Genomic DNA, 20447 nt, shown 5'->3' on the forward strand with positions numbered 1-20447 from the left:
GTTGGGGCTTTTATATGTGGCCAAGGACTTTGGAGTCAGCCGAGCGTTCTTGGGCCCTCTGAGTGGGGACTCCTGGAGGCTCCACAGAGTAAAGGGTAGAAGCAGGTGGACAGAAGACATGCCTCAGACAGTCCTCCTGAGTTCTGGGACAGGTGGTGAGGGCCTTCTGTGAGGTTGAGGGCCTCCTCCCTGAGGCAGACACAAGCCAGGAAAGGACTCCATCAGAACAGTGTGGAGACCCTTCCCCTGCCAGCAGGGAGGCAGTGTGGCATTCTGGGCAGCAGAGGGCGCCACTGCATTGGGCTTGGGCTAGCTTGGCTCAGGACACAGCACAGCGTCGGGCGGAATGTGCAGAATTAAAATCCGAGAAACCTAGGGCTGGGAGTCCTCTCAGGTCAGCAGAAACTGGCCACTGTGAGGCACTGGGAAGTCATCCTGGGGGCTGCCGCCAGGTGCTCCCTTATCCTCACATGGTTTGCCCCCGTTCCCCGAGCCTCCAGTATCTGCTCCCCAGTGCCTGAAGCACCATCTACAAGGGACACAATCTGACTCCAAGGGGCAGGGAAGGAACTAGGACACAAGTAGCGCTGGTGGCCAAACCATGGCTGATGCCACGTGGGGGTCTTGATAACAGCCTTTTCCAGAGCAGTCTTGAGGACCAGCCTGTAAGGAGCTGGCCTGAGGGTGTGGGGCTCCTTTAGGGAGGGGAAGGAGAGAAAGGATCTGGAAAGGAGAGGCAGAGGCCTGGGAGTTCACCTTGGCTGCAGCTGTGGATGGGCCGTAGTCTGGGATTCCTTGCTGCGGGGGAGAGGCATCAGGGAGGCTGGTGTGTGCATGGGCACGTGTGTATATGAGTGTGTATGTAATGTGGCTGCAGGTAGGCAGGCCATGGACAGAGGGAAGATTGAGCCAGTAAAATGGCCGAGGGAGGGCTGAGGAATGTGAAAGAACTGCCCTGCTCCCTGCCATGCATTCTAACACCTCTCATGTGTGTCCTGGACTGAAGAATGCTGGTAGACTGTTCTAATCCAGGAATGGCTAATACATGGCATGTTTGCCACCACCTACCAAGCCTACTGTCGTGGCAGACATCACTAATCGATCATGGCTCCCCTTCTGCTGTTGAGCCAGACATGGCCTCATAGTATTTCTCCACAGGTCTCTAAGTGGTAGCCACTTGACACTTTTAAGTGAAAATCATTTCACTCAGGGATGTCTAAGCCATCTGCCTCTAAACACATGCAAATTCTCCTCATGGGTGAAAGGTCCCCAAGGAAGGAAAAGGCCACATTCCTCTAGTCACTGCTTTGTCACCCTGATATGGGGTGGAGTGGGGGGCAGGGCTCCTCCCCAGGAGTCACTGGCTCCACCACCCTCTAGAATAAACTTCAGGAAGTCCACCCCCCCACCCCCATCCCCCTACAGGTTCAGGAGGCCCCCAGAGAGCCAGACCACAGGGACCCAGGAGCAAAACCCTGAGGAGAAGTCAAGGGCAAATCCTCAGGGAGGCCCCAGCAGCAGCAAAACCCTGATAGCTGACTCAGGCCCCTTCCCCCCTCCGGCTGGCTGCTCATCCGGGAGGGGGTGGAGGCAGGGCCGGACCTGTGATGAAGTAGCTGAGCTCAGCGTTGAGGCCCACGTCGTTGTCAGTGCAGTTCAGCCAGACCACCCGGGATTCCCGCGGCACGTCCTCGGACACGGAGACGTTGTACGTGGCAGGGTAGAAGGTGGGTGTCTCATCATTCACATCCAGCACTGTGGGCAGAGTCGGTGGTCAGGGCTAGGCCTGGCTTCTGCTCTGAACAGCCAGCTCCAAAGGCAGTGGCTCATGCCACAGACCAATAGGAAGCACATTTCCTAGGAGTCGACACCTGCGGGTCAGGAGCTGAGGGCCCCCGTGGCCGCTGGGGTCAGGACAGAGCTGACCAGAGATCCACACCCTCCCACAGCTCCCATTCCCCCGGGGGCTTGCTGCTGTTCATGCTGTCCAGACCCCACAGCCTCTTTCCAATACATGCCTAACAGCGACGATGATGACGGTGATCACCATTTCTCAGCTCTCCCCAGGTGCCAAGCGATGCTAAGTGCTGCCTCTACAGGACCACACGGGCCCCTCATATCCTCCTCACAAGGCAGCCATCATTAGACACACTATATAGACGAGGAAGCTCAGAGCGACTGAATGACTTGTCCAAAGCCACACAGTGAGGGAGTGGTGGGGTGGGGGTCTGGGGAAGCCTGTCCCCAGTTTGTCCCAGGGAAAGTAGCTGGCTTTGAAAGCTACCCTTCCTTCTGCGCCCCACACACCCCAGCCAAAAAAGTCTAATTTCCCTTATAGATTTGTGTTTTCAGCTCTGCATGCCAGGCCCCCATTCCTTTGGCAGATGGGGCTTGGGATGACCTTCAGTGAAATGAGCCCCGCGCCACTTCGGCTCCTCTGTGATAACATCAGGAGAAACGATAGGCTCATTTGATGACACGGCTTCTGCTGAGCCTTGGAAAAAAATCTGGGGTCCTCTCTGAGAGGACTGGACACCTGCCCTGTCAATCACTGGCACAGATGTGGGTCCTCAAACTGGCACCAGGAGCCCACAAGCCTTGGACCAGCAGGAGAGAGAACACTCGGCTCTCTAGTCTTCATCATCTTGGGTCGTGCTTAAGGAGGGCGAATGCTTGTGCCGAGCCAACCACCACCCAACCCCCATCCCACAGAGGCTGGCAGGACCCAGGATGGGACCAGGCCTGTCCTAGAGAACAGGCCACATCCTGCCCATTACACTCTGAACTTACTTCCCTGGGGTTACTCCTGGCCCTCTGTCAACAGCTCATGTCCACGTCCCCGTTTTGTCTTAAGAATTAAAGATACAGCCAGAGTAGATGAGCAATAGTCACCCTCCTTGGCCTGGCCCTGCCCTGATAGAGGGTGGAGACGGTGGGAAGTATCGAGAGGGCCCCAGGAAGATGAGGAATCCTAGGGAGTCTGGGAATCCCAGCTGCCCTCTTCCGGGGGTGGTGCCCTTCCACCGCGATTCCAGGCATTCCCCACAAACGGGAGGGGAGGCTTCCCTTTACATGTCCAAAAAGAAAGTCTGTCCCTCCAAAGACGACGGGTTTTGAACCTCCCCTGCCTGCTCATGAATCCGAGGACGCCACCCCCTGAGCAAGCCCTCTCTGCTGCTGCCAGGATCAAAAAGGAGGACCTTAGCAGTGGGTCCAGACCACCGCCCCTGGGCTCTGCAACCCTGAAGGCAGTGACCAGGTGGGAAGAAGGCCCTGCCGGCATTTCTGACTTAGCGGAGACAGAGAGGGCTCTGCTGTGTCGAATGGCTCCAGCTGAAGAGGGCGCCCATCGGCAAGGTGGCCTGTACCGCCTGGACAGGGGACAGCAGTGGTGAGCGTGGGCTCCCAGCTGCTGCCACTGCCCCAGGGCCCGCGCCATGTGCTCAGTGCAGCAGGAGGCACCCCTGCCCCCTCACCTCGGATGGTTAGCGTGCTTGTGGAGCTCTTGGTGGGTGCACCCGCGTCGCTGGCCACCACGCGCAGCTGGTACTCGGCGATGCGCTCGCGGTCCAGCTCGGCGGTGGTGACCACCACGCCGCTGCTGCTGTTGATGAGGAAGTCCATGCGGGGCATGCCCACAGGCATGCGGTAGGACACCAGCCCGTTCAGGCCCTCGTCCAGGTCGATGGCCACCACCTGAGGGAGAGGAGGGGCCGCGTGAGGGGTGAGGACATCACTGACGCTCATCCCCTGAGAAGTACTCCCTCCTTCCCGCTGACCCACGCCTGGCTCCGGCAGACACACCTGCCCCCACCACAACCCAGAGCCTCAGGCCAGGCCACTGTCCCCAGCGCAGCCTCCCAGATGCTCTTTAAGGGGGCAGCACGTCAGAGCTGAAAGGTATCCAGATGTAAGAAGTGCGGCCGGGAGTGGGGTGGCGTGGGAAAGGGGCTTTTCAGAACAAGAGTCCAGGTCCACAGCTGTCCCCCCTTCAAAACCCTGCTCTCCTCGTTAGGAAGCCCTCCCAGGCTCACCCCAGCTGGCTCGGGACCCTCCAAACTCGGCCGTCTCCCTCACCCCCGGCCCTAGTGCTGCTGGCTAGCAGCAGCTGTTAACAGCTCAGACCCCTTCAGCTACATGCAGCTCAACTACACAGAACGTTTGACCAAAAGGACTCCCTTCCTTGCTTTGTTTTCATTTGTAAGACAACAAAAATAAGATGATATCAAGAACTTGTTTTTAAAAGTCACTTGAGGATTTGATTATTATTTTAAACAGGCCATTTGAGGCCATGTGTAGGCAAACCTCCTTCCAATCCCTACACTGTTCCCATTTGCACCTCTAGTCCTGATGAGAGCTCCTGACTCAAAACCCTGATACGTTGAAAGTTTTACAGAAGACGATTCAAGACATTTGAGAAAAAATGTACAATAATAGTTAAAATAAGAGCTTTGGATCAAGCCAAGACTCTCAGGATTGAAAGACAATGTCAAAGTCATCTGGTCTAATTTACATCCAACAAGTTGGATAAGAGGGTATCCAGACTCAGCTTGAATGCTTTCCATGACGGGGGGCTCACTACTTCCAATTTGTCTGCACACAGCTCTAATCCCTGGGGTAAGTTCTTCTGCACATTCAGCAGAAATCATTATTGGTTGAGGTTGTAGAGGGCACCTGGGGAACCGCTGAGCTTGGGTCAGAGCCCTCTTTCTGTATCTGAAGACAGTTTCCCAGTTTAATGCTCCCAGCTCCTCCCACCATCTTCTCATGACTCTGAGACAGTTCCTCTGTGAACTCAGAAGCTGTGCTGGTGGGCATTTCCTTCCTCTGCTGTCTCTGAGCCCTGGAGAACCAGGTCTCGGGGCTCATCGGCTCTCTCGCCAACCTCCCTCCTATTTGGGGGACTTCTCAGGGACTGGCTGCTGTTCCCTGGATCACAGCTCCCCCTGCTGGGGGTTTGGGGAGAATGTTCTGTTGGAGAGAGTGAATGCTCCCTGGATCCTTAATCTCCTTTTACAGACGAAGAAACTGAAGCACAGTGGGCCTGCAGGGCATGGCCAAGGTTAACCCTCCTGGCATCCATAGCAAATGGGGTCAGGCTAACCCTGTGCCACGGGCTCCCGCTGTCTCTAGGGTATAAACCCTCACGATAGACACATAAATCACGAGCACATCGGCTACTGTGTATCTCCTGCAATCCAAGCTCCAGGTGGCTTACACAGGTGTCTGATTGAATCCCCACAGCACAGCCAGCCAGGTACTCTTCTGATCCCCATTTCACAGGTGAGAAAATTGAGGCCCAGAGAGGTTAAATAGTGTGCTCCAAGTCACCCAGCACACAGGGGGTGGAGTTGGGACCCACACCCATCTTGGTCGTACTCCAAAGCCCATCTCAACTTTTAGGGCTTTCCAGTGTTTCTAAATAGCCCCAGTTAGGGCATCACCTCCCCTCAACCTGGACCTTCAGGGCCTCCCTGACCAGAAGGGTGATGAAGCAGGAGGCAGAGGACCCAGGTTCAAGATCAGGCCCTACCCCTTCTTGGCTACAGGGACTTGGGAAAGTCTCTATAAGTCTCCTGAAAAGTGGGGGAATCCACCCACTGTGTGGCGCTGCCTTGGGGTTTACAGGAGAGCACAGGAGAGAGGGGGCTGCCCATGGAGGCGGGATGCCTGGGCTACACTCGTCTGACCTTCTTTGTGTTCTAGAACCACCTATAGGCATGAAGTGCTGAGGGTCTTGGGCCAGCCCTCCACAATCGGGCCCTGAGAAACTGATTTGGCTTCCTAGAATTCTATTCTTTGTCCCCCTCCCTCCCTCTACCTTTAACCATCTCCTGTGGTGCTTTCCCTTCCAGACCCAGCTCAAGCCCCTCCTCCTTCAGGAAGCCTTCCACTTCCATCTCTCAGAGTGCTGGATCTCCAAGTCTGGTGTGGATTGTGTCCCGTCTGATGGTCTCGGGCTGGCCTCCCCTGTCCCGCCCCTGCCAAGTGTCCATCACAAGGCTGGGCACACATAGCACCCACTGCTCCCTTGCTGGCTGGTTAGTGAGGGAGATGACAGAGAGCAGGCTCCCGGGACAGGAAAGGGAAACTCACCTGGTAGACAGAGACCCCCGCAGGGGTGCCTTCAAGCACCTCGGCCACAAAAGGCAGGTTCTGAAAGGTGGGGTCATTGTCATTGAGGTCCAAGAGGTTCACAAACACCGTGGCACTGCTGGTGGCGCTCAGAGGGGGTGTGCCACCTGGGGGGCCGGGGACAGGAGAGGGAAAGAGGGGTGCAGGAGAAAAATGGGGGTGGAGAAAGGCGATTCAGTGGCCCTCCATCCCAGGGGCCCCTTCACGAAGCAGCCTGGGCCTTGCACCCCCAGCTCCCTCTGCCCTCTGCAAGGGCTGGGTCACAACTGGGAAGTGGGTGTCACTCCACTCTTAGTCATCAAGACACAGCCCTCCCGGGTAGGCCCCAGGACGCCCAGAAGACATGCCACCGGGGGAGGTCCCCAGTTCACTGAGTGTCAGGGGCCACAGCCCAGGCGCGAGGGGCACGTACAGTCTGTGACAGAGACGATGATCTTGCGCATTAGCTCCGCCTCGTGGGGGTCGGGGTTCTCCCGGTCCAGCATGATGTGGGTGGTGCGGATCTTGCCCGTGCTGCTGCTGATGTGGTAGAACTTGTTGGGTGGCTGGATGCTGTACACCAGAGTGCCATTCTCCCCCAGGTCTGGGTCAATGGCCACCACCTGCCCGGGAGGAACCGACCCCTCCACTGAGCCCAGGCCAGGGAGGGGGTCCCTGTGGCCCGGGCTGCCCGCCGGGTTGTCTGAGCTCACACACTGGTCCCAGGCACCCCACTGTCTGGGAACAGGAGGTATTCTCACTCAAACTTGGGAAGTGGGTCTCCCTCCTGGCTTCAGCAGGGGGATCTCTGGGGGGTGGGGAAGCAGGAGGTTCAGAAGATGAACCAGCGCTGGAAGTCCTGGGCTTCCTGGCTTCTCCATCCGCTGTTTTGACTTTAGGTAAGTCCCTTTCCCCACCCAAGACTCGACTTCTGATCTGTAAAAGCAACACTTAGCACCCGATAGCGTATAGGAGGCTCCCCGAACCTCACAGACACCAGGCCTTCTCCACCTACCGTGTCAACAGTCTTACGAGGAGGACGCCTATAATTAAGCCCATTTCACAGATGAGGCACAGTGAGTCTCCCAAAGTCTCCCAGCCAGGAAGTGGCTCTAGGTCCCTCCGGCAGGAAACACGGCCACCGTCCTTGCTTTTCAGACATGTGGGGTAACATGTTCGTGGAGCTTTTGGGGGAGGAGTCCCTGTAGCTCATGACCATGGAACTCTTCAGGGTGGGGGCTGGGAAGGGTTGGGGAGTCCAAATCCTTGGCTGGTCTTTTGAAAGGATTTGAAACCACAGATTTGGGGAACCGGGTTCCTCATCATCAAACCCTCTCTTCTTCGCTTTGGAGCTTTAGATTGTGAGGCAATTTGAAAAGAACTGGGCCTCTTGTGACACCAAGGATGACAAGGCATGGGAAGGGAGCCATGGATAAGTCCCCTGGTCCGGAGGGTGGGCCAATCATGGGGCTGGGGATAGGGGAGGCTGGAGGAGGGAGAGGCCTGAGTTTCCCTGAAGGGGAACGCCATCCCCGAGAAGGGGGTGGGTCTCAGGACAGGGGCCCCAGACACTCTGGCCCCTTTAACTTTCCAGCCCCTCCCCATGAAGGGAACAGCCTCACTGCTGACCTAACCCAGAGCAACAAACCCTGCAGCCCATTCTCTCCCAGGTCCCCACGCCCACCAATCCCCTGCTCTGTAGGAACTTCTCTACCATCCACCTCCCACAAGGGGAAAGCAGAGCTCAGAGAGGCATGGGCCAGCCTCAGTGTCAGACAACACCAGCCTTGGAGCTGACTCAGTTCCCACCCCAGACAGCAGTGGCACCCACCCCTCCGCTCACCCCCAACCCTGGCTGCAGGGGCCACTGCAGCACCAGAGGTGGACAAGATCAATGGCGGGTGGTGACCGCAGTCCCAGGGGCCGCATCAGGACGGTGTCATTCTTAACTCCAGAACACATGGCGATGACAGCCTGGCCTTGTCAGCTCCTTCATCTTACTTGATGTGGGGTCTTTTGTGCTTTGGCAGCAGAATCTGTCCCTCCTCTGGCTTAATCCTCAGCTCGCGGTGTCTCAGGGGCCATTAGACCAGAACAGACAGATGGGTTGGCCTGCTGAGGGTGCCCATCTGCCCCCGGGCCCCAGGGAGGTCAGGGAGAGAGGCCAATGTTGGCGCTGAACCCCGAGCCACTCCGGGCCCCTCTTCTGCTTCAGAGAGTGGGACGTGGCTCTACTCCCACCCCAGCTGCTCAGCCCATCTCCTCCCTTCCCAACCTTGCTGTGCCAACGGGGTTGGGGGAGGCCCCAGCCTTCCAGGCCTGAGGAGCCCTCACTGTGCTGCGGGCATGGTGCTCAGTTTCCCCGCCTCTATAATGGGGACCCAATCACCCCTGTATCGACAGCAGGGGACAAGGCTCTCCTGGTATCATTTCAGCCAGGCAAAGTCATCCCACTGACGGACAGAGGAGACCAGCAAGCCCTGTGTTTCTACAATGCTCCTCTCAAGCTAGAGGAGGGAGATAGCTTTTATTCCCGTTTTTCTGGATAGGGAAACTGAGGTACAGAGCAGTTAAAGCACCCGTTCCAGGGCAGCAGCCTGTTGCTGACTGTGCTGATACACCTTCCACTACCCGAGTGCTGGGGTGGGGGTCCCTTGGGCAGCTGCTTCCAAGTGACCATGGTTGGGGGTGGGCACTGACTCTTGGCCCCTTGGCCCACTCCCTGGTCATGGGATGGGGGCACAGGAGAAGGCGGTGGGCTGGGACCCCTCCTGCAAGCTCCCTGCTGGGCGATTGTATAGAATCTCACCACTTTCCCCTCATTATTTCCCATTTTATGCTCGCCATTTTTCTCCTGGCCTGACGGGGAATAATTCTCTTCCTCTCCCCTCTCTTTTATTTTGCTGGAGGGCTTTGAAAGGCTCTAAATCAATGCCTATCAGCCAGGTCCTTGAAGGAGGCTGCAGGAGCGGGGAGGGAGAGTTGGGCCAAAATCTCACTTGCAAACAGAGAACGGCCACTCTGCAAGCTCACGCCCGTGTGGGTGGACACCCGCGGTGCACATGTGCACACAGACACCTCCCTGGTCAGCTCCCGGTGCACACGAATATGGCACATGATCGTCTGCACACAGCTCTGAAAAAAAATCACTGGAATCACCCTGCACTTCAGACACCAGGGGCAGTGGCCAGGGCTCCCTCTGGAGGGGCCCTTGGTCACACACCCTAGTCTCCCTCTGATAGGGAAGACTCAACCCCACCTGGTGGAGTGGAGAGCCAGGTAGGGTGGGGATGAAAGGCGAACAAGTTCATCAACAGCTCTCATTCACGAATACTGAACCCTTACAATGTGCCTGGCACTGTGCTAGGCACTGGGGCTCAACAGTGAACAAGACAGATGTGATTCCAGCAGCGGGGGCAGCTGATGGCGACAACAGCTGTCATTTGCTGACCACTCACCGTGTGCCAGGGTACTTTGTGTATTTTGGCTCATTAAGTATGACTACAACTCTACCAAGTGAAGAATTTATCCCCGTTTTCTACTTGAGAAGGTGGGAGCACAGAGAGGTTAAGTTACTTGCCCAAGGTCACACAGCTGGTAAGTAGTATGGCTGGAATTAGAGCCCAGACATTTTGGTACCAGAGGCGCCCACTTAATCACTGAGCTATATTGCCTCTTAATAAGCAAGCAACCTAACTAACAGATAAACACGGATTGTGTGGCCATCTCTGAAAGAAACGGAAGGCAGAGAGGTGGCATTTTGAGCTGGGACAGATGGAGGAGAATGAGCCAGCCATGGGAAGAGCAGGGGTGGGGAGTAGAGGAAGAAGGGCACCCTGCGGGGGCAGGAAGAGCTTGCGCAGAGGCTCCAAGGTGGGAAAGAGTTCACCAGGTTCAGGAAACTGAAAGGTGTGTGTGTGTGTGTGCGTGCGTGTGTGTGCGTGCGTGTGTGTGCGTGTGTGTGTGTGTGTGTGCGCGCGCGCGCGGTGGCTCTGAGAAGGCAGGTGGGAGATGAGTCAGGAGGTAGGCCAGTTTCTGTTCAAATATCACCTCCCCCTTGATGTCACCTCTGGGTTAGCTGTTCCCTGCCTGAAGCCCACTTTTCTCACACCCTACGTCACCCAGGGCCGTTGTGAGGCCTTAGAAGGCCCCAGGGGGCCCCCTCAAAGGTATTACAATGTACCCATGTATATATGCGTACATACATTTCACGGCTATAAAATCTGAAAGAATTTTTATGACTATTCCTTTTGAAATTATTTTGCTATGACAAGCTCAGTTAATGTGGGCTTAATTTCTGCCATCCTAACAATCATCACACATAACTGGGAATTCCAGAAAATCAAACCCACAATTTGTCCTCACATGCAATGAAATTTTTACACACATTAAATAGCGTCATTTCTAAGGTTGTCACAACATGTTTGGCAGATGTTTAATATAACAAGCTTTAATTCTGATTCTGCTCTTTTCTTTTTGAAATTCTGAGTCATTAACATTTTTTTTTTTCAGGGCTCAAACACTACCGTGAATCACCGAAAAGCTGAAGTCCCCCATCCCTGTGGCTGCCCCAAGCTGGGGGAGGAACGGCCATATCCTCTCTACACTCAGGGATGGACACACATGTCCATCTCCCCAGAGTTAAGGTGGGGCAGATCCTGTGGGCCAGGTGGGTCCAGTAAGGACTCTGGCTTTTACACAGGGTTAAGGTGGGAACCAGTGGTGGGTTTGAGCCTAGGAGTGACACCGAGCTCCCTGAAGGCAGAGAGGAAACTTGCTGCTTCCCGTACTCCTGCCAAGCACAGGGTCTGGCCCATAGTAGGTGCTCACTGAAGGTTTGTGGAGGTTTCCTGGGGAGTGAGGGGGCACTGGGCAGCAAGCCCCTGGCCCACTGTCCTTACATGCTCATGGCTCAGAGGATGTGAGGAAAGGCTGGCGACCCGGAGAAGGCTACTGGGGACCTGATCTGGGAACTGCCCAAGGCCAAGTGCTGTCCCAGCCGGGCCGATGGCAGGCGGACTCTAATAATGGCACCCCTGGTTGCTGTTCCACGCAGCCACATTCTCTCCTCAGTTCCCTCTGGGAGCCATTTCTCAGTCACGTAAAGCAAAGGTAAGAGTTGACCAGACAGGTGTTCACAGGTGAATATTCTGCCCCAGCTCTTGGGGTCTCTGGCGGGGGCTGCCCTAGTCTAGACCCTAGTGTACATGAGGTGGCAGCGGAGAGCGCCCATCGGATCTGTAGCCCTAGAGAGCACAGAGGAAACGGCCTAGGGGAGTGGTTGCCAAACCTGGCTCTGAGCTGGAAGGACTCTCCCAGTCTGGGGCTTTGAGAAAACACAGATTCCAGATCCCTACCCCGCCCCCCCACCCCTGCCCTACAGGAATCCTTGCAAGGAGGACCCGCCCACGAGTCGAGAGTCATTCGGATTTTGAACTTGTACAAAGGAAGACAGGACAGATGTGATGGCCATCTCTCTCTCTGTCTCTCTCTGTCTCTCTCCTCTCTCTCTCTCTCTCTCTCTCTCTCTCTCTCTCTGTCCTTCCTTCCTTCCTTCCAGGCTGACATCCTCTCCCATCTAGACCAGGTGGACCTTGTCACTACCGGCTGTGGTTGATGTGGTGTGGGGCAGGGAGGCTAGGCATCACCACCCCAAGGTTGCTTGCATTCAGTGTGGGGCAGCCTTCCTGGAGAGCTGGATATGAAAGTTACCATCTCTTCTCTCATCCCACCTGAGTTCTCCCGTTTTTCGGGACCTGGGCCACCTGTCAGAGCACCGCTGAGCCAACAGAGGGATAAAGGCCAGGTGGGACCTGGGTTTCAGTCCTGACACTATCTCTTACTATCTTACTAGCTCTGCGACCTTGGGCAAACCCCTCAAATGCTAACTCTCCATTTTCTCCATCATACAGTGGAAGCAAGGAATCCATCTGCCACGTGGGACCACACATGCACAGCATCTGGCATGTCCCAGCAGGGTTGCCGTTATCTGTCAGGTGCATGTCTATCACAGGGCTGGCTGGCGTCTGTGGGGCCGGACATCTGGGGAGAAGCCTCCCTGAATGAGGCCAAACGGGGCACAAGTATGAGGGGGAAAAGAAAGCGTCACAAATGTGAATCCCAGAGCAGAGTGGATCGAGTGGGGTGCTCAAGCCTGGCTTTGCTCAGCTTCCTCAGGACTCTGCTCTCCCTTCTGGACGCCCTGAGGGTTTTGGCTGTGTCTCCCCTCCCCTACCCTGAGTCACGTTCCCTGCACGCAGCACACACAGGAGCCTGTGAACACCTGGACCATCCCGGGCCAGAAAGTCCCTGAACTCTGAACCCCTTGCTGGGGCAGCTCTGGGCCAGCTGACCCAGGCCGATGGCTGCAGTGATGGAAGTGGTGAAGGAAGGCTCTGAGGGCAGAGCTGAAGCTTGCGCGATCTGAGCGGGGGATGGCAGGTTGGGGGCTCTCCTGAGGGGGTGGCCGGAGTCCTAGGGTCTCAGTCCTAAGGGTGGCTACGAGCTGAACCAGCCCTAGCTCCTCTGGCACTGTCCTTGGGCTGCCTGTGCTCCTTTTGACAAAGCCCAGAGTCCACTGTCACTGAGGACTGTGTGAGGGCTTTCCTCCAACCTCTGACTACCTTGCACCATGCAAGAGAGCTTCTGGAACTCTGCTCCTAGAGCTGGCTCCAAGGGAAACATTAAGTCCATCAGCACCACACTGGCAGGTCCTTAGGGCTCACGTGGGAATGGCAGACACCCCGCGAAGGGCCGCCTAGCAGCTCTGCCTCCCACCGCCACTTACTGTGGTCACGTCAGAGTCTGGAGGGGTCATCTCCACCAGGTTGATGTAGTAGGGAGCGTCCTTCCATCTGGGGTGGTTGTCATTGATGTCCAGGAGGGTGATGTTCACCTGCAAAGCCACAAGGGGCGCTGTGGGACGCGCCTAGCTGAGTTGTGCGAGGACAGTGCCCACGCTGGGGGACACACTCAGATGCCTATGGGGCGCCTTGGCATTAACTCCACCAGGTCCACCCGCTTTGGGGGCCTCGGGGCAGGGCCTGGGCTTTCAAGGACAGGAGGGAGCCAAGACCCTTCAGAGGGTTTAGGTGCTGTCCCATTAGGAGGCAGAGGAATGGATGCGATGATCCCTGAAATCGTTCCTGTGACTTGGGACTTGTTCTGTCCACCCCTAGTCTTGGCTGAAGGTGACCGACAGCATGCGGGAGGTTTGGGGTGGGGAACCTGATAGAATCCCTAGAGCTTCTCCCGTCAGTCTCAGCTACAAGCCAAGCAATTTCCCTGCTCACCTGCCACCCAGGTAAATTATTTATAGAGCTCTGAGTCTTATTAGCAGGGGCCTCCCATGACTGAATAGGGCCCTGGGGATTTTTCAGCCAAGCGCCTGGCCGAGTGATAGCAACCCCAGCTCCTCTGGCTGGGTCAGGATGGGGGTAGCTGCTGTGGGGGGGATGAGGACTAAAGGAGAGGTCAGGAGAGGGTTCCAGGTGGAGAGCAAATGAGGATAAGGAGGGGACTTGTCAGCTACTCTTCCTGTTTGCTCTCCCACAGAGGGAGTGTCTCAGTCCCCCACCCTCTTCTGCAGCTAAGAGCTCAGTCACGATCCTCAAATGGCTTTCCTCTAGCTTCCTACTCCTGGAGGCACCAAGGTCTTGGATGGGGCTCTGGGCCTTCCTGGGTCCTAACTGCTCATGGCAGGGAAACCTAGGCATCATTTCTCATCATCTCTTGCAAACCTAGGCTGCAAATGTAGGGGTGGGGTGGTAACAGGCTCCCAGAAACCCTCCAGGGCCCTGCTTCCTGCTCTGAGCCACTCTTCTGAGAGGAATACCTGTTCCGGCTTCTTGGCAGGTGCCAAGGCAGGAAGGGAACTATGGGGCTCATGCCTTCTTCCCAGCTGGTCTTTGGGGGCAGGAGAGAGAGTATTTGCTCCTCCGGAATGCCCCCATGTCCCAGGTGGGAATGCCTTATTTATTTTTTTATTTTTTTATTTTTTTATTTTTTTGGCCTCGCTGTGTGGCTTGCAGGATCTTTCCTCACCAGGGATCAAACCCGTGCCCCCTGCAGTGGAAGCACGGCGTCCTAACTACTGGACCGCCAGGGAATTCCTGGGAATGTCTTTCGTCCCATAGCTGTGGAGGACCCAGGGCTGACAATGAATTGGTACCTGCTACCCTTCCTCCACTCCCACAAGGCCTCACACTGCCTCAGGACACAAGCACCCAGGGGCCTAAGTGGTGCAAGCTGAAGATGAGCTGGGGGCAGCAGCCTGGCTGGCAAGTGGGGAGCTGGGGGCAGGGGAGGGCCAGGCACTCACAGTGGCGATGCCGGTTTTCTGGTTGTGGCCCACGCCCCCGTCCACTGCCCGTACGATGAGGATGTACTCAGACTTGGTTTCACGGTCCAGCAGGGAGGTGGTGGTAATTTCACCTGCAGGAGAGAGGGGCGCGTGAGAGAGGGTTTGGGTGGGCCAGGGAGGGATTGGGGAAGGAGGGAAAGAGCAAGTGTGCAAAAGAGAGACCCTTGCAAGATCCAGTGACCTCGCTGCACATGTGTGAATGTACAGGTGTGCATGGGGGGTGGTGAGATGGTGCTCACAGGAGAGAGGGCATAGCACCCATGCCTTGGGAACCCGAATCCCAGAGCTGGGCAGTATAACCCCGTGGGGAGGAGGTATTTTCAGATGTGGGAGAATCTAGGTTGATTATGGAGTTAGGGGCTGGAAAACAGGGCAGGAGGGACATTTGGCCTCAAGCTCAGTCACAAAGGACCTCTCACTTAGACTGCTGACATTACCTCACTGGCTTTATCAACTGGAACTAATTACCTAAATTCCCTGTGCTTCAGTTTTCTCATCTGGTTAAAAAGGAACAATAATAGGGCCTACCTCATAGGGCTGTTATGGGATTAATTCACCTAATTTAGTTCTAAAGCTTAGAGCAGCACCTGGCACTGTTTATTCACATGGTCACAGAAATACAGCAACAGGACTGAAACACACCAAGTGCTTCACGCATGTTCCAACTTGCGGCTCATTCTAGATAGCTCAACCTACAGCGCACTGAGATTTAACAGTTATAAAATAATTTCCTTAATTACCTTGTACGTGACATAATTATAATGCCTTGAATTTTCTTTAGTGTATAAACAAGTTATTCTATTAAATATAAACATTTAAAATAGACCATAATCTTCGTCAGCCTGTTTTGGGCTTTTCTTTGTATTTTGGTGTAATTAAAGTGTGGAAGTCATCTGGCAGTGGTGTGACGGTAAATGTTTGACAACTGGCTCCCCAAAGGAAAAAAAAATGGTATTTGCTGATTTCCATAGTTATAAATATTACCACCAGGGCTTTTCTTTTTTTTTTTTTTTTTTTGCAGTACGCGGACCTCTCACTGTTGCAGCCTCTCCCGTTGCGGAGCACAGGCTCCGGACGCGCAGGCTCAGCGGCCATGGCGCACGGGCCCAGCCGCTCCGCGGCATGTGGGATCTTCCCGGACCAGGGCACGAACCCGCGTCCCCTGCATCGGCAGGCGGACTCTCAACCACTGTGCCACCAGGGAAGCCCCCAGGGCCCATTTTAAGCTGCCCACTTGATGGCATTGAACCTGGAGTTGGGAAGAGATGTATACAGTTGGCTCTCGTGAGTAGGTGTGAGCCAGCACAAGCCAGCTTCAGTACAGTACAGTAGCCAGGTCATCTACCATTGCACGTGGGCCACAGGAAAGAGCCGATGCTTTGAGGACAGTGAAGCCCAGATCTGAATTCTGATTATGGCCCTTTCCAGATACTTGGCCTTGGAAAAGTCACTTAATTTCTTTGAGCCTCAGTTTTCTCATGTGTAAAAGAGAGATCAGTATGCTTTCAAGTAAGAGCTTTGGAAGGATTAAATAACTCTAGGTGAAGTTCCCAACACTCAGAAAATGCTCATTTCCTTCCAAAGGACAGTGAGGGTTCTCCAAGGGCAGGGACTGTGTGCTATCCCCCTTGCCTGAGCTGTGTGACCTGGGGCAGGTTACTTAAATTCTTTGTGCTTGATTTATTCTACCATAAAATAAGGGAGTGGGGCCAGTGGTCCCTAGGACTCTTTCACTCTCAAATTTCCCTTCCTGCCATGCTGGCCCGTCTCTGGCCTGTGCAGGGTTGAGAAGGGAGCTGGGGGTGGTGCTAAAGCCAGGAACAAAAGCCTGACAAAGGTCTGCCCACAGAGCCACGCTCCTTGCTGGGGTGGTGTCAGTTAATTGGCAGCGTGAGGAAGAAGTTAAGCTCTAAGGGCTTCCCTGGTGGCACAGTGATTGAGAGTCCGCCTGCCGATGCAGGGGACACGGGTTCGTGTCCCGGTCCAGGAGGATCCCACATGCCGCGGAGCGGCTGGGCCCGTGAGCCATGGCCGCTGAGCCTGCGCGTCTGGAGCCTGTGCTCCGCAACGGGAGAGGCCACAGCAGTGAGAGGCCCACGTACCGCAAAAAAAAAAAAAAAAAAAAAGAAAGAAATTAAGCTCTAAAAAGTTTTAAACATGAACTTGTTGGCATGATAGATGGCTCCTCCTGTCTGGGAAATTAGATCCAATTAAGGCCACCTTTGTGGAGCAGGCCTGGCTAATTTGACCAAGGTGCTCAGAGGAAAACGCTTACACCTTTAGAGCTGAAGGAGCCGTGCGTGTTAAGGCAGCAAGAAAATGTCCATGTCATTATTAAAGGCCCTGGGGTGGAGATGAAGTCCCTGACTGGGAAGGCTGGGTAGGTGCTGAAAGGTCAGTGTGCCCGCCATTGTATCTGGGGGTGGCACGCGGCTCTCCACGGCTTTATAGAATGGAGTGTTGAAAGTGTGGGCTCTGGAGTTGGAAGTTCAGGCTCTGCGAGTCCTCAGTCAAGTGACTTTAACCTCTCCTATGCTTCAGTTTCCTTGTATGGAAAATGGGGATGCTGTGCGGCTAGTACGTGCCTCAGAGTGGCGGTGATGCTGCTCAGAGCACTTAGAACGTTGCTGAGCACGCAGTTAATATCCGTTAACGATATCCCTCTGAGCTCCCTAGAAACGCTGGCTCGCTGAGGGTGGAGGCTCCTGAGAGCAGGGAGGGAGGCACCTGTTTTGTCAGAGGTGGAAAGGGAGGCTCAGGATAGCCCTGGGTGTGTTCAGTCTTTGTACATGTCAGCGCCAGCCACCTGCTCCCCAAGCTTCCAGGAAAGGGGGATGAAAGAGAGATTGCAGGCGGACTTTGAGCAGGGAGGCATGAATAACAGGAAGACTCGATGCCCTGCTGGGCCACCGATCACCTGTGGCAGGGATGGCCGGTGTTCGTCAAAGATTCCTGCTCCCCTCCCAGGCCAGAATGATTGCTGGGGAGGGGCTGCCAGGCCAGGGACTATGATGTTCCCCAAGCCTTCCTTGCATCTAGGTGGGGCCATAGCTTGGTTCTGGCCAACAGGATGTGGGCACAAGTGATGTATGTTACCTCCAGGCCTGACCCATAAACATCTCCTTGCACAAGACCCCATGTTCCCTTTTCCTTTCTGCAGTGACCTGGGAGCCACAACATGGAAGGGGCCTGGGTCCCAGAATCATCATGTGGAAGATGGTCCCCTGTACACAGCACTGGACTGCTGTGTAAGTTAGAATTTCTATTTGTGCTAAGCCACTAAGGTTTCAGGTTTGCCTGTTTGGCATCTACAAGTTCCCTTACCCAATACACAAGTGGGTACTTGGAAGTGGGGAGTCTTGCATGCCCACTAAGCTGACTTGGAACCCTGTGAGGGTGACACCACGTCTTATTCCATCCTGTTCCCCAGCATAGCACCTGGAGGGGAACAGGCCCCCACTGATATCTGAATGAAGGTACGAATGAATATCGGGGGCCTCCCATTCCTTCCAGCTTCTTTTAGAATGCTGGGTTCTCTTATCGCATTTTTCTGCGCCTCTTCCCTCCCTGCCTCAAGGAGGAGAGAAAGCTAGAGGGAGGCGTATGGAGAAATGAGGAAGAAAGGAGAGTTACATGGGCTGAGCAGGGAGCTGGGAATGGGGGCCCCAGGGTGAAAAGACCAAAGAAAATAATGGTAATAACCTAACTTTGTTAGCACTTACTACGTGCCAGGGACTACTCTGAGTTCTCTATAATGACCCACTGAATTCACACAACAGCCCCGATCTGCGCATCCTCTGTAGGTGGGGACCTGAGGCACACACCATGTTAGGAAGAGGAGCCAGGATTCAAGAATGAGGTCTGCAGGTGAGAAGGGAGACACTTAGGCTTGCAGAAAGGTGTCCCTGAAGAGCAGTGGGTTAGCCAGATATTGGTAAAATGGAACACATTTTAAACATAACAGGGCTCTTCATCACTGAAAGACATTCTCTGGTGAATGGATGAACGTTGTGATTTTTTGTGTGTGGGGTAAGCTCAGTAATCTCACACAAATGCGTATTTCAGGGATAAAACCAGGTGCTCAAAGCAGACTTGCTCAGAAACACGGGTCTCCTGTGAAAGGGAGGAGACGCTGGCCCAGAGGCCGGTCCCCAGGCTGAGGACGGAGCGTCAGCCTGAGGTGCAGAGGACGAGGGCCACAGGGGGCTCACCTGAGCGGGCGTTGATCCGAAACTGGAAGGAGCCCTCCAAGGAGTAGATGATGGACTCCTGACCGTACTCCCGGGAGCGGTCCAGGTCCGTGGCGTTCAGGAAGAGCACCGTGGCTCCTTGCGGGAGACAAAAGGAGTGGGGTGCTGCTCACCGTGGGCTCACAGCCCCAGGCTCCGGGGGCAGGACGGGGGCACAGGCCCAAGGGGAAGGAGCCCTCAGGAGGTAGGAAGCCTGCCGCTGGGGAGACCCAGGGATGAGAGTGGGCTCAACCGCCTGTTCCCGTGGCCCAGGTTCCTGGGCTGTGCGGGGACAAGGCTCCATGGGAGGGGGTGGAGCCTGGGATGGATCCGGTTCTCCCCCTCCGTCCCCATGACTCAGTCCTGGCCCAGCCTCAGAGGGTGCACCACCGCCCCACCCCATCCCTCCCTGCCTGGTCACCATATTAAATATGCCCAGATGGACCAGCTTTGACTTTGACTCAAAAAGAAATGAAGCTCCATATTAAATGACTCTACATTTATTGCATTCAATTTTGGTCTTATTTTACCTTGATCACAAGGAGAATTTATCAGGGTTTTTATTTTCTCCTTCATGTCCGGTTAAGGCCCTCACCTTCATTTCCATCTCTGTGAAATCCTGGGTCAGGGGGCCAGCCTTGCCAGCTGCCTGGCCAGACTCTGAGGGCAGTGTGTCTTGTAGCCGTGCCTGCCAAGGCACTCAGCCCCCGCCTGCCACCCAGCTGCCAGCTCTGGCAGGGTGGCGAGGAGGGTCAGTGTGTGGCCTTCTAGAGTCAACACAGCCAGGCTGGAATCTGGTAGCACCTCTGGCAACTGCCTTAACTTGTCTGAGCCTTAGCTTCTTCCTCTGTTAAATGGGTCTAACTATAAAGCCCAACTTGTGGGGTTGTTGGCGAGGATCCCAAAGGATAAAACACGCGGGGCACAGGCCTGGCCCACGGTAGCTCCCACCGAACTGCAGACCATGGTTACTATTATGCTGATGGATCGATAGTCCCAGGGGGCGTGAGGGGCCAGGCAGGGGGCTGTGGACAGTCAGGTCATTCTGGGCCTCTCCAGGTAGCCATGGGGCCTCTGATCTGACTCTCAGTCCTGTCCTGAGCAGGACAGGTACCTTTGCCCTGACACACTCCTTTATTCCAGCATACTCAACTTGGAAGAGGACTAAATGCCATGATGAAGGTCTCTCCTTGTCAGAGGCTCTGGGGGTGATGGGGAGTGCAGGGGGCTGCTTCAGAGTGATATTCTCCAGGGGATGCCTGAGACTGGGATGGGTAAAGGTGAGCTGGGCACAGTCTGGCACCTGCCCAGCAAATCATCAGATACCAGGAAGGTACCTGAAGGTTCTCTTTAGAAGGCCCTGTGATGCCAGGGAAGGTTACCTCTGATTTCACTGTCCCTGATTCCTCCAGCTGCTGCAGCAATTCCTGACATGAGAGTTTCCCCCACAGAACGTCCACTCTGGGTGTAAGGGTGAAGCTTCCGGCCTGCCCTGAGGACACAGCAGGTCCCCTGGAACCTGAGTGTGGAGCTGGTGGCCCTGAGTCTGCAAGCTGGGCCCTGGCACTCGAGACAGCCCAGGGAGGAGCCTCCCATTCTCGTCCTCACCTAGGAACACATGCCATCCTCCAAGGTGACCCCTTCGGCCCCTATGGGCCCTGGGGCCGGCCTCATAGCCCCGTAAACTCAGAACTCTTTGCATACTCTTGTTTAACCAAGGTTGCTGAATTAATCATTGGTCA

The 20447-nt window shown here is 55.3% G+C and overlaps 1 protein-coding gene across 1 annotated transcript in view; it reads right to left on the bottom strand.

The window, feature by feature from the left end:
• LOC136136048 (cadherin-23-like) overlaps positions 1–20447 on the bottom strand; it is a 323908-nt gene that overhangs the window by 32862 nt on the left and 270599 nt on the right. Inside the window, exons 18-24 of the mRNA XM_065893923.1 lie at positions 18688–18804; positions 14435–14547; positions 12902–13009; positions 6548–6737; positions 6097–6242; positions 3477–3696; positions 1603–1755 (exon numbers count right to left, since the gene is read on the bottom strand). Coding sequence (XP_065749995.1) covers positions 1603–1755; positions 3477–3696; positions 6097–6242; positions 6548–6737; positions 12902–13009; positions 14435–14547; positions 18688–18804 — 1047 coding nt within the window. The remainder of the gene's footprint in view (positions 1–1602; positions 1756–3476; positions 3697–6096; positions 6243–6547; positions 6738–12901; positions 13010–14434; positions 14548–18687; positions 18805–20447) is intronic.

The sequence above is a fragment of the Phocoena phocoena genome, chromosome 16 (genome assembly GCF_963924675.1).
Source record: "Phocoena phocoena chromosome 16, mPhoPho1.1, whole genome shotgun sequence".
Lineage (NCBI taxonomy): Eukaryota > Metazoa > Chordata > Mammalia > Artiodactyla > Phocoenidae > Phocoena > Phocoena phocoena.